Here is a 19,356-nt window from a genome sequence, read left to right on the forward strand (position 1 = left end):
TTTGTCCATCCATACAGTAGGCTATCAATAATTTGTCAGATCTGTCAGAATTTTCCAAGACGTTTAGCTTTTTAAAACCTGTCACAAGCCTTTTTCAACTGATTTTTATAGTTTGTTCTTATGTTGTACTGTTACACTACTGTCCCAGGTCAGTAGGGGGAGGTTTTGGCGACAACAAACTTGTTTAATCCCGCCACATTCTTTATGTACCTGTCTTAAGCCAGAAGCCTGTATTTCAGGTGTTGTCGTTTGAATCTGTGTGACATATTTGTTTTGCATCCATTATTTTGTACTTAAATTAGGATGTTAGTTTTCTCGATAGAATTGTTTTACATTTGTCATTTCGGGGCCTTTTATAGCTGACTATGCGGTATGTAATTTGCTCAGTGTTGAAGGCAGTAAGGCGACCTATAGTTAATTTCTGTGTCATCTGGTCTCTTGTGGAGAGTTGCAATCATACCACATCTTCTTATTTTTATATCACCGTCCAAAAAAGAATAATAAACGAAAGTGAAAAATCGTCCTTTTTGTCGTTATTTTTGTGTAACGCTTATTCATCACTACAAATTGACACTGAGAGCAAAGGGGATAAGGGGAGTTGTTCTGATTGACCTATTTCCCGTATTTGATCCATTTATTTCACTGAACAATGATGCAGATAGTACATTGTTTTGGTTTTTCATGCACCGATAGGAAAACAAACAATGAAAAAGTATCTAAGAGTATCTAAAAAATATTTTTATTTCTTGAAAACATGAACACGCTGTTCGCCTTTGCCTCTGTAGAGTTGTTTCCAATTTGTAGTTAAATATGGATATCTTATTTTACCGTACCATCTTCCAGCGTTAAGTCTAAGGATTTCATTATCATAATCATACTGAACACCTATAGTAAGGGAGCCTCCAGGTTTAGTTACACACCATGCACGTGCTATTGCTATTATATCTCCCCATGGATTTAATGCGTCACCATACCTTCCTAACCCCGAGTGTTCTATAGAACTAAATGTAACAATGGCATCAAATGTTCCCAAAGTATTGTTTAGATAACGCATACGAAAATCAAACGGAACTATGGTTTTTACTTTTGGATGTTGAGATGAAATACTACCATACTCCAATGTCAATACTTCGCGCGCACCTGCTTCTAATACGCATGCCTCAACTCATGGATTTTCGGAACCTATCACCATAACTCTTCCACCAACAATACCTGGTGCATGTTTCATAGCATCTCTAAGAGCATTTGTTTCTACAGCACCATAGTTACCGCCTAATCTACCTTGCCTCGCACTGATTATCAAGTCTTCAATACCCTTCTCTGACCAAACAGGTGATTTGGCTTTTTTACCTAAATGCTGACTATCAAAATACCAATACGCTACTGTTATACGATTGTTCATGGTGTATTCAGCCATCAGATTTTTTGGAATTGATTTTGGTGCACGTGGTAGCCCATGACCACGGTCTACATATTTGTTTCTGAATATCGCATGACAGTCAATATCTGCGTTGATATGATGAAAATATGGTCCAGGTGATCCTTTACTCGACGTGTTACACAACTGACCACAGTCACTACGAATTATTTCCAAAGGAGTCGCAGGAGGTACATGTAGGAGTACTTTTATCGCCTTCTGTCGGTTTCCAAAAGTATTAAAACCAATTTTTATTTTATTACTAAATGACTGTACAATATTGTTTGGAATCCAAATCCATGCAATAATTAAAAAAAATGATATAGCACCAATATACCTTTTCTTTAACTCCATATTTTGATCACTTGGAAAAAAATGGTCGACCTTTAGTTATTATCTGTAATATTTCAGCAATACTAAAATAAAAAGAGGAGACATTTAAACAACAAGCATCGATGTTTGTAAATATTATGATAATGAATGTAAATTGTAAAACCAGTCCATGCCGATGATATCGCCGGCGAAATGACGATTAAAGTAGTCAAAGATTCCATCATATTTCCACAATGGTCATTTCAATTTTGAACATTTAAAATGAGGAAATGTTGAAATACCCATTGTGAAAAAATTATAGAATCCACCAAATATTAAAAGAAGAAGTTTTAGTTTCAAACATGGAAGTATGACTTATTTGTATTCATATACTAGTATATATAACAGGCATTCTCCTGTTTTCATTGGATATTACGATCACGTGTTTCAACGGTTATTTTATGTATCCGAAGCCTTGTTTCTTTTTTTTAAATATATTGACGCTATGTTTCTATTTATATGTATATTGATGTCAATATTTAAAATCTTTCTTAATTTAGATCCGGACCAAAATTACTCTACGTCATGACGTCACATATATAATAATCGGAGGAAATGCCTCAGCAGACGGAAAGAAAATTTGCAAGTTTATCAGAAGAAAATATCAATAATTTGATGTTAAATGCAGACGCTAATTAAGAATACAAGAAAGCTAACTCATCAAGCTGTGAAGTTTTTCAAAGAATATTCATATTTTTTAATCACATGTTAAAAAAATCTTTTAAAATACAATTTAAAAATACACAGAAAGAACACCGATGTTCATATTCCTAATACATTATTTACATATGTAACGTAAGGGTACCCAAATTGCACCGAGTACCCAAATTGCACCTATTTAGAAAAAATAGCAACGGAAATCTTACAAGATTTCCTAGAGACAATTTGTATTTTTATGATTTGATACTATGCACATCTTTCAACATAGGTAAACATATTTAGATATACACTGAACGTTCACAGTATTTATCAACAGATGGACTGTTTAGGCAGCAACCATTTGATTTTCTGGGGGGGGGCTATGGTTTTTTTTACTGGACAATTTTTTTTTTTCGCCTGCGGCGAAAAACAATCTATTTTTTTCGCGAGAAGTCGAAAACAATTTTTTTCTTTCAATTTTAGCATTACATATAGTGGCAGCTGAGGGTGAAACAAACAATTTTTTTTTCTCAGAATCAAAAACAAATTATTTTTTTCTCCAAAAACTCGAAACAAACTTTTTTTTCCAAAAAAACCATAGCCCCCCCCCCCAGAAAATCAAATGGTTGCTGCCTTACTGAAAAAGCAAAATGTACGAAAACGTCATCATGCGACGTCATCAAAACGTCATCTTTTTAAAATTAGCAAATACAATATATTATAAGTATCCATTTCGTAAAATATGAAGAGTAAGCATGGACTAATATCCAATTGTTCAAAATATTTTAAGAAATTAAACAAAAGCTCGGTTATTAGACTTTTGACGATGTGAATTTAAGCATGGATGCAATTTGGGTACTCCTCATTACAGAATCATGGATAGTTTGGAGGTTGATTCAAACCAATTTTTTTATGACTCAATATGGATTAAAAATTAAATTGGTGTACCTATACAATAAAGAAGGATAGGGCTACAAAATAAACGCATTAAAGGACATTTATTTATTGATCATAAAAAAACGTAGGTGAAAAAACTGTCAAAATAGGTGCAATTTGGGTACCGTCACGTTATATATATATATATAAATTAAGGACTTTCACTCAGTCAATATTGACTTCGTCTTCGGTCAATAAAATCTGAACCGATATATATAGATTCTACCACTGCAACGAGTGTAATACGATATTTATCCACTCGAGACAGTTAAATTTTCAAATTTAAAACGCGAGGCTTGCCCGAGCGTTTTAAATATTTAAAATTTAACTGTCGAGAGTGGATAAATATCGTATTACATGAGATTTGGTGGTATAATCTGTTTCTCTAATGATTTTCTAACATTGTGCAGGCAAATTTTTCCCTTCTTTTCCAATGATCTGCAAAAAGATGTGTTCTTTCTATGTGACGTCATCAGGCATGGTCGCCTTTTTCATGCCGTCACAATAGTAATTTCAGAGGAAAGCAAAAAAATTCGACGTCATAATCGGATTTCAACTAATGAAGTACTGAGATCAAATGAACCACACGTTGATTACATTTTTTTATACAATGGGTGCAGAATTAGAGAAATATATAACGTATTGACCTCGTTAAAACTCCAAAATTGATAAATATAAGTTCAATGTAAGACAACACACACTAAGACATAAGCCCGAATTTCCAGCTACTTTGTAGCTGCGGTCTTATCAGACATCATGACCATGTATCATGCTGGGTTTGTTGATCTTAATCCCCCAAATAACTGGTCACATACATATTATATTACTTAATATAGTTACATCATTTTCAGTACAGATAAAAATGTGTATAAATGATTCCTAGAGAATAATATAATATTGATATAGAAATTGAATATTAAAGTTTGATCATGTGAAAGTTATACGCCCCTGGAATCTGAAACTTCTTCACACAGTATGGAATGTTTATTTATAGATATAAGAAGATGTGGCATGAGTGCCAATGAGATCATGACTCTCCATCCAAGTCAGTTTGTAAAAAGTAAACCATTATAGGTCACAGTACGGCCTATAACACGAAGCATTGGCTCACACCGAACAGCAAGCTATAAAGGTCCCCCAAAATGACTAGTGTAAAACCAGAAAAAGCGACGGTCTAATCTATATAAAAAATGCGAAACGAGAAACGCTTATGAACCACATCAACAAACGACAGCCACTGAACACAGGTTCCTGACTTCGGACAGATGCAAACAACTGCAGCGGGTTTAAACGTTTTAACAGGCGCCAACCTTCACCCTTACCTGGAGTAGTTTTTAGGATTCAGTGTAACATTCGTAAATTTTACGGACTCCATCACGAGTTGGTTGACCGTTACGGAATAACGGTTCCACAGATGATATCGGATATGTTCCTTATGTCGTAATTACAATACCCGTCCCTTTTCTAGAATGTGACCTCCCGAATTATAGAATATTTACCGCATTTGTAACATAAGCAACACGACGGTTGCCACATATGGAGCAGGATCTGCTTATCCTTCTGGAGCACCTTGGATCCACCCCAGTTTTTTGGTGGGGTTCGTATTGCTTAGTCTTTAGTTTTCTATGTTGTGTCTTGCATGTGTACTATTATGTGTCTGTCTTTTTATTTTTAGCCATGGCGCTGTCAGTTTATTTTTAGCCATGGCGCTGTCAGTTTATTTTTAGCCATGGCGTTGTCAGTTTATTTTTAGCCATGGCGCTGTCAGTTTATTTTTAGCCATGGCGCTGTCAGTTTATTTTTAGCCATGGCGTTGTCAGTTTATTTTTAGCCATGGCGTTGTCAGTTTATTTTTAGCCATGGCGCTGTCAGTTTATTTTTAGCCATGGCGCTGTCAGTTTATTTTTTAGCCATGGCGCTGTCAGTTTATTTTTAGCCATGGCGTTGTCAGTTTATTTTTAGCCATGGCGTTGTCAGTTTATTTTTAGCCATGGCACTGTCAGTTTATTTTTAGCCATGGCGCTGTCAGTTTATTTTTAGCCATGGCGCTGTCAGTTTATTTTTAGCCATGGCGTTGTCAGTTTATTTTTAATGTATTAGTTTGATTGTCCCTCTGGTATCTTTCGCCCCTCTTTTACATTGTAGAAAGACATACTATAAAATATCAATTAAATTGGCTTAACTCAATCAAAAAGAAATATTAACAAAAACTGAACGATTTAAAATTGTTATCTATGACACAATATAAATACAATATTAATATAATAAAAGGGGGGGATGTAAAACAATATCAGAAAGACAACTATAACCTTTGACAAAATGGCGTTAAATAAAATAACGTGCACAGGTAAATATAATAATTTTGGTGTAAGGAGTACATGGAGTACGGAAATATTTTTTAACACAATAAATATAAATAAACAAATAACGGGCGTAAAAAAGAGACCGTAAACGGAGGAAACAGTTATTCGCAAAATAATTGTAATAATGCAAGAGTATATAACTCTTACAAAGAATGCAACACAATTTCGTAAAGTCAATCCCTTTCATTTGAAGATTAACCCATAAGAATCCTATATAGAATAGTTCTACTATAATATATGGCAGTTGTTAATAACTAGATAGTGTAATACTAAATTTGTTAATGTTAAAAAGAAATTAAAAAAAGAATGTTCATATGAAGACTGATAAAACAAAACCAGGAAGATCTGACCTACAGTTCTTGAGAAAATTGAGACGGAATTTCATGGGATGGACGGACGGACAGACAGAGCTAGAACAGTATACCCTCTATATAGTACCTGGGATTTAATAACTTAACAGACGTTTACTTCCTGCAACTAACCCGAAACGTCATGCGAGGTATTGTCATCACCTAGAACTATAAGACATATATAGGTGACCTTCTGCTGTTGTTTTTTCTATGGTCGGGTTGTTGTCTCTTTGACACATTCTCCATTTCCATTCTCAATTTTATACATAGCTTCTTGAAGAAAACAAAGTTCGAACATTTAAATGAAATCTTTAACTAACGGTCCTGTGATGATCCTTTACTGATTTACAGTTTTTGTAGACAAAGATAAATACGAATTGACCACCTCAAAGGGAAAATAAATAACACCTTACGAAAAATACATACACACAGGTTTTCAGAAACTATCTCGTATATAAAAGGCATATCATGCAAGAAACACCTAATGTATTCCTCTACCAATTTTTAGTTTTGTCTGCTATCCGAAAATAAATTTGTGGAACACAGGTTAACAGAATTATTAGGTAACAAATAGTGTCTTGATTGAGTTAAGTCTGCCAATTGATATTTTATCGTATGTTTTTCTATGTTGTGATGTTATGCTATTGTTTCGGAAAAAGGGAGAAGGTTTGGATCCATTAAAACGTTTAATCCCGCTGCAAATGTTTGCACCTGTCCTAAGTCAGGAATCTGATGTACAGTAGTTGTCGTTTGTTTATGTAATATATACGTGTTTCTCGTTTCTCGTTTTGTTTATATAGATTAGACCGTTGGTTTTCCCGTTTGAATGGTTTTATACTAGTAATTTGGGGGCCCTTTATAGCTTGTTGTTCGGTGTGAGCCAAGGCTCCGTGTTGAAGGCCGTACTTTAACCTATAATGGTTTACTTTTTTAAATTGTTATTTGGATGGAGAGTTGTCTCATTGGCGCTCACACCACATCTGCCTTTATCTATCTCCTTCAAGAGAGTCTCGAATGCCTCGAATGATACCTCAGGAATATTTGTTTCTTTGAATATAACAATAAACGTAACAAACTACGGTTCATTTGACAAATAACACCGTACAGTGACATATTCCGTTAGTCGTTTATTTCTGTGTCATTTGGTCTCTTTGGTAAAGTGTTGTCTTATTGGAAATCATACCACATCTTCTTACTTCTACAACGGTTAACATACCTCTACATAACAAAGTAATGGTACAATCGTGTGACTAAGCCTTCAATTCAAAATCTTAACTTAAATAATGAATACATGATAACGACTAACAACATTAAAATGCTTTTTCCAGGATATTTTCTATTAAAAATCATTAAACAGATGTAGAAACTTTACATGTTTTCGCAAATGTTGCACTCGAGGTGTGTCATATTGCATATTTCTGTTTAATTACGCTATGAAAAGTGAACAAATAATCAATTAAACGTCTTGTATGATTGTCATATTTATTTTCAATCAAAATAATTCGACAGGAAATATTCTTCTAAAAAATTCTCTCATTTTCAAAGCTTAGAATTGAATAGATTTCCTGCTTATCATAATCATAGCCATAATAAGACATTATAATTGGCTTTGAATGATGTAAAGAACTCAACCAAGATCAAAACTAACGAGAAAGATATATAATAAAAGAATACTTCACTTCTGCCCTATTAAACTATACAATTTATGATTTTCTACAGGCCTATTCAAATAATGTACTGTGAATTATGCCCTTTATAACAACTATTTTTTATGTTAAACACTGTTGATACTTAAGAGTTGAACATTACGGTAGTTAAAATGCTTATGTATCTTTAGTATGTTATCTATACTATTAAACGAGAAGACCTCATTTTTGGTGTCGCTTCTCTTCTTTCCACAATCAACACGCCTCTGTGTCCTATAGGTACAGTGCATAGTCGCATTTGTCATCCATTCATATGATTATTCAGATTGAGTTATTTTGGGAGAAAAACGAGAAAAAAGGCATCCGGATATTGTCCCGTCATTGGACGAAATTTTAAGTCTGATTAGACTTCCGGTTGGCGTTTTTTCTGTATACTGTATATTAAGAATTCTATCTGCTATCATTTTCAAGTTTACTATCCACGGCGGTCACATAGTTTATTTAATAGAGAGGGTCTGTATACTATATCAATGACCACCATGGATCGATTAGTAAACTTAAAATTGAAAGTAAATACACTATATTTATATAGTAATGAATGTTCATAATATACAGATTTATATAAGGGAGCTGCCATTTGATTTTTAGGGGGGGGGGCTGCTAGGATGTAATTCAGTTGTTGTCGTTTGTTTATGTGTTACATATTTGTTTTTCGTTCATTTTTTGTACATAAATAAGGCCGCTTGTTTTCTCGTTTGAATTGTTTTACATCGTCATGTCGGGGCCTTTTAAAGCTGAGTATGCGGTATGGGCTTTGCTCGTTGTTGAAGGCCATACGGTGACCTATAGTTGTTAATGTCTGTGTCATTGTTGGTCTCTTGTGGAGAGTTGTCTCAACATGGCAATCATACCATATCTTCTTTTTTTTTGTAATCAATAAATTTTGTAAAAGATTTAATGATTTGAGAATTTCAGAAAAGGTACCAAAAGTTCACATGAATTATTTTAGCGCTTATCTGTATATTAAGGAACATTCATTACTATATAAATAAAGTGTGTTTACTTTCAATTCTAAGTTTACTAATCGATCCATGGTGGTCATTGATATAGTATACAGACACTCTAATAAACTATATGACTGCCGTGGATAGTAAACTTGAAAATGATAGCAGATAGAATTAAAATACACTTTATTCGTATATATATGTATGTTAAAAGATAGACGCAAACCGGAAGTCTAATCTGACTTAAAATTTAGTCCAATGACGGGACAATATTAATTTATTGTGGAAAGAAGAGAAGCGACACACAAAATGAGGTCTTCTCGTTTAATAGTATAGATAAGGCAAAAAGATCAAAATTGGTAAAAAATTGTCATTTAAAGACAATCACTCCTATAAGAAGCCGATTAACCAACTGAATCATTTGCTGTTCTTGTTATGCTAATTAGTTTTTAAAAGTAATAATGTTGTTCGAATTTACTGTCTTCCAAATGTACTTTTTAGATGATAACGCCAAAATATAATAAAACATCATATTTAAGGGTCATAACTTATATATAAGTTCTCAATTGACGAGTTCAATCATCATCTTGTATGGGGGTCTTTTAAATATCTCGTCCTTTAATTTTAGTATTCTTCAATTTCTTTTTCTTTCCTTTTTTCTTTGGGTATTCTGAAAATTCTAATGCATTATTTTACTATTAATTTGTCTGCAACTGTATATTACTCTGTGCAGCTTTGATTTTTGTAATCAGTATTGTAGTACCTAATTCTTTATTATCCACAGATATTTTCTATACTTTCCATCCCCATACTCTATTCTTTATTTTTCTTCTATTAAAGTTTTCGTATTTGGTTTTGTTTTGGTATGAAAACATAAGCAATTTTTTTGTTTAGCTTTCCTTTCAATTCACCACTCGGCACCAAATAATTGCAAGTTCACACTCAATCTTGTTTTTTTCGAGCGTCACTAGTTCACTAGTGAGCCTTTTTGACGAAACGCGCATCTGGTGTCGCAGGCACTTGTCTCTAATTTTTTTCCTATACACTTTAATATAACACGGTATATATTAAGGTATATAGGAATTTTTTTTCAGAGACAAGTGCCTGTGTCTGGTGTATACAATTTTAATCCTGGACTCGAGATATCAGAGGCGGATTTAGGGGGGCAGGGGGCCCGGGCCCCCCTTTTGAAAAAAAATTGGTTGCTTATAAGGGAATCACTGAAGCGTGACTATAGCGGCCCCCTCTTAGGCAGTCAGTGGGCTCCCACTTATGAAATTTTTTAGATCCGCCAGTGGATATGATATGATATGATGGGTCTGAGACTACCAGTTGTATATTGATATATATATTAAACTCAAGTTATTATTAGTCTCAGGATGGGTTTATTTCTAGATACCTTGTGATGGTCCGCAAGCAGAAATTAAAGGTCTTATATTTTTCAATTTTTACCTTGTATACGTTACAAAAATTAATTATCCACGTATCTTATTATTATCCAATATATTGGTCCCAACATTATAAATTATTTCCCGCGTAAAAGTTAATTCGACATGAGTATTGTCCCTTGCTTCAAGCATACACACTTCCTGTTGGTTCACATGGCGACAGATACACAGTAGAAAAGAACGGAAGGAATCTCAAACAATTAAAGGGAATAACAACGATAAATGGACGACTAAAGACATCAAACGAACATTATAATAATCTGCTTACAAAGTTAAAACTGTTAAACGATCTGTTTTATTGCCATAATCTAACGTAAATATGAGTTTTAAGGAGATTAAATATGAGCCTCGTCAAGATTGGCAACAAACCTCGACTGGCGTCGGACATCATCACAGACCTGGCTATTATTTCCCTGATTCAGAATTCCAGGTATACTGTCACCATAAATTAACTTAAGGGTTATGTTAAGTATTGTAAATTCGGCACTGACAAGGAATAGAGATTGATTGGTTGTTGTTTGGCCCTCATTTACTTTAGAGTTTAGGGGATAGGTTTAGGCTAGATTATATTTAGTAAATCTCTACATGTATATAGGGTTGGTTCCCTTAGAATATCTGTGATGGACGTGTAGAGATTTTAAATAGGCTTTTTTACACAACGTCAACGTAGAAGAGTGCCATTGTTACATGTGTGTCTTATGAGCGGTGTTCCTGAGAGTGTTCTTGAATGTCTCTACTACAGAATTAGCATGCACATCCTTATTTGATAGTTGGTTCCAACTGATGATTTTTTCCACACAGAATGAGTGTTTATATTGTGGCTTATTCATGTTATTAATAAAATATAAAACAATATTATTACTTTATCGATCAGTGCCTCTACATACATTTGTATTTGTCTTTCAGGGCACTTTCCTAAGCAGAATATGGGATTACTTAAAATTAAATAAGATAATAATTTGTCAATTTTTAATCTGAGTATTGCTGATAATTGATACATTGTTGCATGATCATCAGATAAATGTACAATGTTAGTTAGTTAGTTATCACATTCCACTTTTTAAAAACATGTTCTGTTTGTATAAATACATAATGTATAAGACTTCAACAGTTCAAATATAAACTTTTTTATACTTTAAAGTAATAGATTTTTTATTTTATTTCAGACATTAATAAGAGAACCACTTCCTCCTCCACTTGCCAAGCAGGATGAAGTCACTAGAGATCAACACTTTGAGACCACCACTGGGAAAGCTCACGATAACAAATATCCATATGGACCATTTCATAATACTGTCCATACTAAAGCTCCAGGTCACTGGAAAGTCAACTATATCAAAGATTTAGCAGAAAAGGTACTTATTTGGGTTAGAACTAATATTAATAAGAAGCCTGGCTTACCGAAACAATTACACTTTATAAACATTTATATACTATCTTTATTTAAAAAAAACGATGTTAGGTGAAGTTCAGTCTTGACTTTTAGAAGACGCCTAAGCTATGTTAAGAAACAAATATTGGTAGATTTATTTTATATGAAAAAACTACTTAAATGTGTTTAAGATCATTTAAATATATTTTTTTGGTATTGACAAGATGTGAGAACTGAGAGGTATACATTGTACATTAATGAGACAACAAGTTAGCATACAAATAACACAAAAAAGGCATAAAATAAGATCTAAAATTCAACATACATTTTTGTAACAAAAATTACATGCATTCACTTTCTGTTGCTTATTGAACTCAATCACTTTGTCATTTTAGTTGGATAAAGGAGGTTGGAGGAAGCCTCTGTCTGCTGGCAATCAGATGTCAGAGACTAAAGAGGAGTACAGAAACAAAGCAGGAGTAAGACAAAAATACCATTTTGATGATGCAGCTGGTCTGAACATCCCACAGACATACAACCAGTGGGATCACCATGTGGAAGGACCTTCAAAGGTAACTTCTGACTTAAAATAGTATCATTTTTATGCCCCACCTACGATAGTAGAGGGGCATTATGTTTTCTGGTCTGTGCGTTCGTTCATCCGTCTGTCCCGCTTCAGGTTAAAGTTTTTGGTCAAGGTAGTTTTTGATGAAGTTGAAGTCCAATCGACTTCAAACTTAGTATACATGTTCCCTATGATATGATCTTTCTAATTTTAATGCCAAATTAGAGGGTTTACCCCAATTTCACGGTCCACTGAACATAGAAAATGATAGTGCGAGTGGGGCATTCGTGTACTGGGGACACATTCTTGTTATTTTCATTTATGAAAAAAGTATGCATATAAAAGGAAAAATTGTCACAATATGAATTTGAAATAGTAAAATTATATGTAGCTGTTAAGTTGCATAATGCATTTTCATAAATGTTATCATGAAAGTGGTGAATATTTTCATTAAAAAGGGTACAAAGGACTAAAAATAAGGATTATTATGATAATGGATGGATGTTCAATGATATGTCCAGTGAAAATTAGTTACATGCATATTCAGGAATACACAACACACTAATAGACCACTTTCGAGTTCATCCGTCATTGGAAAAAACTCATCAATTATGCACGCCTTCATGACGTCATTTACCAGATAGAAGGGATCGCCTGTATCCCTGCACTATTAACGTTCATCAAGCGTCTTAGTGATCATCATTGTGCAGGATAAACTAGAAATAATGTTTGTTTTGTAAGTACTTAATCACAATTTCCTAATGACAGCAGTGCTGATTGACAATTATGAGAATTAAATTTGCCGAATAATTCATGCAATATAGCATTACAATTTTTCATCCACTTACTCAACATTAGAACGGAAGTGACGATGGCCCTAATCGCACGAATGAGGTTAGCTAAAACCAGAGTTTGACGGAAATGTATCGAACTCGAAACTTGTCTATTTTAACATGTACAAACTGAAAGTTCAGTCTTTGAGGTTAACATCGATTTGTGCATTAATCTAAATTCAGGATAAATGACTGACATATATACACACATATTGTGATGATGATACATGTTATATTTATACCATTATCCAGTTTTAATATAATAAGATGATACTATTAATACCGTAGTTTTAAATTTAGGAAAAAAATGATCCAATTTAAATTATATTTCTTTTAAAATTAAAATATTTGTTCCTTTTTAGTATGGTCAAGGATCCACACAGAATCCAAAACTCCAGGCAAAACCATTCTATGTGAGAGACCAGGGTGTGCTTACACTAATGGACCCTTACCTCACAACAACACAAAAGGACCACAGATCATTTAAACCAGATGAATTGAAAAAATACCCGAAGAAAGATGTAGCCACTTACTGGGATTGTGAGGACTATCCTAAAGCATGGGGACATGGAAATAAAAACAAGTAAGATATATGATAGTAGCTTAAAGTTGCAGTGACATAATGGATTTCTTAAACAATGCTTTATGAGGTCTATTTTTATGCTTTCATAAATATTTACCAGGAACTGAGCCTTTTATTGTTACCAATGACTGTCATTCTGTCCTTCCTTTAAAATTTAATTTACATTTTTGGATTATCTATCTTTCAATGAATTCAAGGGCCCTTTAAATATGTCAGGTGAAGGAGATACATGTATATCAAGTTGTCCTGGCACATCCGATTACTGCATAATGCATTTGGAGATAATAGATTAGTGGGATGTCAGATGGGAGACAACTCTTAAATTCCTCATAGAAATATTCTTGACAGAAAAATAAGAATTGTTCTAATTTGTCTCAAAATTGCCTTTTTTGTATTCTCACATGTCTCATGTATTTCTTCAATCATTACTATAATTTATAATGTTATGTTTTATTTATTAATTTACATCATCTTTCAGTCCAGTACCAAAGGATAATGTACGTAGAGAACAGTTACCCATGATTGATCCCACATGGTTTAAATCAAGGACAAAAATACCTCGCCAGCCTAAATCTTTACTGCCAGTGCCACATGGAGGCCTCAAGTCACTGTACACAGAATCGTTTATCCAACCAACAGATGTTAAAGCTAAAGAAAACTTCTATTGTCCTGTAGATACTCCATGGGTCCTTCCACGTAAGTTTAACTGCATAATTGAAATTAATTTTATGTTTTTTATCATTCTCAATAAAAACTGGCCACCATGAAATAGCCAAGCACTGAGTGAAAGAAGAAAAATCAATAAAACACAAACCTATCAAATCAATAAAACACAAATCTATCAAATCAATAAAACACAAATCTATCAATCAGTTTAACTGATGTAATATTTGCAGGATATGAAGCAGTGAACCCATACAATAGGATTATAATGCTTTGTTGATAGTATAAAGATTTCATAATTTTGAACAAATAATTGATTCAGTGTCAAATTTGCATTAAATGTCTTTATGGTTTTGAAAAGTTAAAAAAGTTGTTATGGAGTACATATGTATGTACCTGGTATCTATGAATTCCTGTATTATAAACACAAATTTAGCAGCATCATGTTACATAGCTGCGGAACCGTAGCTCTTAGGTCCTTATGTTATTTTTTGACTATTTGCGGATCTATGGTCCGCAAAATAAAAATAAAATAAAAAAGGACCATAAGAGTTACGGTTTCGCAGCTACATGTTACATAACATTCAACTAATTTAGTAATATAGATTTGTAATTGATTTTGAAAATAAATAAATAATGTGAAGGTAAATTAGAGTACTCCACTTATCATGTTCTCAGGGCCGTAACTAGGGTTCGAATTCAGGGGAGGCAGGGGTTAGGGGCCGCCCCTAAAAGATTTTTTTTCTCTCAATAAAATGGCTAAACATGACCCGTTTTCCTTCGATTTCCTTACTTTAAGAAACATCAGTGTTGCTTGAACCTGGAAGCATTTTTTATGCAACAACAAGCTGAGATTGTTGTTCGGGGTTAGCCAAGGCTCCGTCTTGAAGACCGTACTTTAACCTATAATTGTCAACATTAAATACATTGTGACCGCAGATTTTTTCTCAATATGGCTAAAAATCACCCGTTTTCCTTCGATTTCCCTACTTTAAGAAACATATCAGTATTGCTGGATCCTGGAAGAAATTTTTATGCAAACAATTATTATCTGTTTTTTAAGACATTTTTTTTAGAAATCAAACTGGTAACTTCAAAATACATGTAAAGCAAGTTCATAGAACGCAAGATATTTTTTTTTATCGAGGACCTTTGAATTTCAATATTGTTGAAAGCTGAACAGACATGTATATAACTACAACCAGGGACTTTCTATAATTAGTATAGAAAGTCCCTGCTACAACAATTGGGAGTGTTTTTATAACTACTAAGGCATTGACCATAATGTTCTCGTACGATCGGAAGACGTTAAAAACTTGACCCAACAGCTGATTCAGTCGGTAATGAATTTCCGATATCATAAAAGATTCACAATACATTATATATAAGGGAACTTCCTCTGCTTAATTGAGCCCCTAAATAAATGTGAATAGTTAAGTTTTATTCAAAATTATCGAAAGCAAAGTTTCAACCATATACATGTGTTATCGTAGCCACACGAGAAAAATAATAAAAAAATACTGAAACGGTCCATTTTTGATAAAAAAAATCCGGAAAATGACAGATATCACGTATTATGATAACACTGTTAAAACTGTAATCTTGTGTTGCTTACAACATTAATTCAAGTTCTTCGTGTACATATTGTCATAGTGTTTCCTGCAGCTTTTAAAAAGGGCAGGGTAATTGTTAGCTCAGAGGGCACATTAAGCGCGATGGACAACAATTTTAGGGCACTTACTTAACATAAACAGGCAATTTCTATAAAATGGATTCATTTAAAACATACTAGTTTAATACTATAAAAAGGACATATACATCTGTAATCAATCATTAAAACAAATTGTTAAACAAGAAAAAGTGTTTAAAACATATATATATGAAATATTTAAAACAATAAACACAATTAAAAACAAAATCAGTTCTTTAAAAACAAGAAAGCACTATGTCATATACATGTATATAAAAATATTGCTTTGGTCATATCAATTGTCATTGACAAATCCTCCTTTTTTCCCCTAAAAACAGGTTGACACATTCCCTGATATCCTGGGTCATTTTTAGTAACCAAAATTTATTAAATTACAAAAAAAAATAACTTTACAAATTAAACCCTTCCCCTCTACACCCTTTTCCAAATTAAATTAATATAGATACAACAAGTTTTACTACTTTCATGGCACTACCATATCAGCTGTTTATTTTAAATGTCTATAAATAGCCAGACATAGTTGTCTGTTACTTAGGTGTTTTCCCAAGTATTTTTCCCGCCTAAAATGATCATGTGACATGTTTGTAAACAAAAGAAAACATTTGATCAAGGAATTCATTTATTTTCTGGATTATTCTGCTTTTAATAATTTAGTTTGGATTTTTATTCATTTCATTTAAGGTACAGTCAATCATTTGTATTTAAAAAATAGTTTGCAAAGAATTTTTACCTTTCAATTTGACAAATGTCTCATGATCGCCGTTCATTGGCTTGTTCAACCATGCAAACAATGTAAATTATGTAAATTAGAAATCTATCATCTGTAAAAAAAAATTATCTAAGCATCACATCGATGTTTTTTCATTAATCTTCTAGGCAAAACGATGTTTCTGGGACTTGGGGGATACAATCAGGACCCGTGATTAGTATCTGTATTCACTATTCAATCTATTGCAGTTTGCTAATCAGCTGATTACGAAATCGATTACAAAATGGCGACCTTGTGAACTTTTGTTTTGAAGGGAAATAACTCGAGCGGTATTCATAAAATATGTCTTTCAGTACCGGTTGTTAATTACGACGATAAAGGCATGGCGTCAGGAATTTCGACAAAATTAGGGCAGGGCGCCAATTTTTTTTCCCAAAAAGGGCAGGGCGTCGAGAAATCGCGGCAGGGCGCCATTACACGCCAAAACCACCTGTAGGAAACACTATGTCAATTTTTCATTTTATTACTTCAAAAAAAAATTTGAGTATAGAAAATTCAGGGGAGGCAACTGCCTCCCCTGCCTCATAGGTAGTTACGGCCCTGGTTCTGGTTGATGTCATAATAATAATTATTTATATATATTTGTTAAATAGTGAGAACCTCAACAGTAATATGCATAATGTTCTAATCAAATGTTTATCTGGTTTCCAGTATATTTTTTTAATATTATCTTTAATCTATTTATAGCACCAGGAACTAAATCTGTGATGACAGCACCAAAAATGTACAACACAGAATACCAAAATGTTGGCAGTGGAAATCCAATTACTGTGTAAAGAAACCACTTGATAATAAACACTATATTGGAGATTTGATTTGTTTGAGAAAGTAAAATCATGATAAATTTCAATCATGGATTAAGATGGCCTGATTAATTCATATTAAGTGCAATCAATGTGTATATCAAGCTATATTCAAAACAATAAGACAATATTTGCCATAGCATGATTGGACATTGAACAGCTGATAAATAAATTCATAAGAATCAATCATAAAATAACAATTGAAAGAAAGTTTAAACAAGAATCTTTTATCAGTATTTTTATTAAGTTTTCTATGTATTTGTTAGGCATTGGCAACCAAATTAAAATCTATAATGGCATGTATAATCATGTATATGAATCAGAAAAACAATCTAAGGTTTAATCATGTTAACAACTCTAAATTTAGTTTACTATTCAGCAAGACTATCTTGAACACTTTTTACTTTGTTTGTATTTTTTTCGAGCAAGCATCCTGTGATATAAATGCTTTTTATGAATTTTATATATATATATATTGTTGTCTTTTAATTTCATTGTTTTCTATCATCTTACACAAACTTCTTACATCATATTTTAGACAATTTTAATTCTTTCTATATTGCATTTTAGAGCAACATATTGCTTTATTAGCTGATGTGTTGTTAAGTTTTAGATAAATCTATAGTCGGACAGATTATTTAGCTGTCTATGTCACTTCATGTTTTATGCCTTTGTATCATTGTATAAACTGTTTTCAACTTGAGACAAATTGAAATATTTGTGAAGAAATAAAAAGAAATAAAGTATTATTGATTTAGTTGTTCATTGGTATGACAAGATGTAAATTGTCGAAGATATTTGGTTCCCTTGAAGTCTTAGATGTGGTTATTTACTATAGTTAAAGAAAGCAAGGTAGACTCTTGTTGTGTTGATTTTATTTGTCCAGTTTTGACCTTTGTTGGAAAGTAGCCTGTCAAAGTTCAATTGTTATATAATACCTTTTTTATATGTTATCCTCTGATGAAATTTAACATGTTATGACATATGAACCAAAAATCAAACGTTTAAAAGACAATTTAACAAAACATTCAGTTGATACAAAACATAATACAAAGAGTGATGGAACATATTTTCTCTAATTTTTGTGCTATTTTCACATTTCTCGATTGATGTGAGAAAAATATTTCTCCTCACTAGTGGAAAATCTGTTTTCGGCAAATGATTGGTCGAAATTTAACTGTGATGTTTTATTTTCTTGGCTTCTTCTGAATTTTCCTACTGTGACTGTATGAAAAAAGGCGACAATGTCTGATGCATCACATAAAAAGTACACAGCTTTCTTCAAATCTTTGAAAAGGAAGAATAAAAGTCATTAGAGAAGTGGACTCCATCACTATAACTAGTGCATTATGATATCTCTCCACTCTCAACAGTTAAATTTTAAGTATTTAAAAAGCTCTGCAAGCCTCACACTTTAAATTTAAATGTCTTCAGTGGAGAAATATCGTAACACACTTGTCGCAGTTGTGGAATTTATATGTAACCCTGATAAAAACAGTTGATGTGAACAGAAAAAACTTGAATCTGAAATTCCAATTGCTGAGGTTTGACAAATTAGACTTTAACCAGTTTTAACAAGATGCTCCGCAGGGCGCAGCTTTATACGACTGCCGAGTTTGAACCCTGTACAGTTGGGGCAAGTATGGACACAACATTCAAGCTTGATACAGCTCTGAATTTTGATTGTGATTAAAAAGTTGACACAACATAGGTTTCAGACACAGAATGAATGTGGTCTAAGAACTTAAACTTAAAAACTTAAAATTTTTAAATTGGACATTTACCTATTATGGTCCAATATCCAAAATCTAAATACATGGTTAGATTTAGCATATCAAAGAACATTCAAGAATTCAATTTTTGATGAAATCAAATAAAGTTC

General features: G+C 32.9%; 1 protein-coding gene and 1 long non-coding RNA gene across 2 annotated transcripts; one reads left to right on the forward strand and one right to left on the reverse strand.

The window, feature by feature from the left end:
- Positions 1–715: 715 nt before the first annotated feature.
- LOC139481539 (uncharacterized) lies at positions 716–7,408 on the reverse strand. The gene is made up of 2 exons (XR_011654633.1): positions 7,294–7,408; positions 716–1,833 (listed from the first exon to the last, which is right to left on the reverse strand). It is a non-coding gene; the product is annotated as an uncharacterized lncRNA (long non-coding RNA).
- A 2,899-nt stretch (positions 7,409–10,307) lies between these two features.
- LOC139481540 (stabilizer of axonemal microtubules 3-like) lies at positions 10,308–18,223 on the forward strand. The gene is made up of 6 exons (XM_071264946.1): positions 10,308–10,605; positions 11,342–11,530; positions 11,943–12,119; positions 13,308–13,528; positions 14,007–14,224; positions 17,359–18,223. Exons 1-6 carry the CDS (start codon positions 10,495–10,497, stop codon positions 17,445–17,447), a joined length of 1,005 nt encoding a protein of 334 aa, XP_071121047.1. The 5' UTR covers positions 10,308–10,494; the 3' UTR covers positions 17,448–18,223.
- Positions 18,224–19,356: the final 1,133 nt, after the last annotated feature.

Source organism: Mytilus edulis, chromosome 7 (genome assembly GCF_963676685.1).
Source record: "Mytilus edulis chromosome 7, xbMytEdul2.2, whole genome shotgun sequence".
In the NCBI taxonomy this organism is placed as follows: Eukaryota; Metazoa; Mollusca; class Bivalvia; order Mytilida; family Mytilidae; genus Mytilus; species Mytilus edulis.

Excerpts from the sequence above, each read along its gene's own strand:
- LOC139481540 (XM_071264946.1), top strand. The coding sequence starts at position 10,495 with ATGAGTTTTAAGGAGATTAAATATGAGCCTCGTCAAGATTGGCAACAA. Across the intron at positions 13,529-14,006 it reads GGACATGGAAATAAAAACAA|TCCAGTACCAAAGGATAATG; the intron begins GTAAGATATATG and ends ATCATCTTTCAG. Across the intron at positions 14,225-17,358 it reads TACTCCATGGGTCCTTCCAC|CACCAGGAACTAAATCTGTG; the intron begins GTAAGTTTAACT and ends ATCTATTTATAG.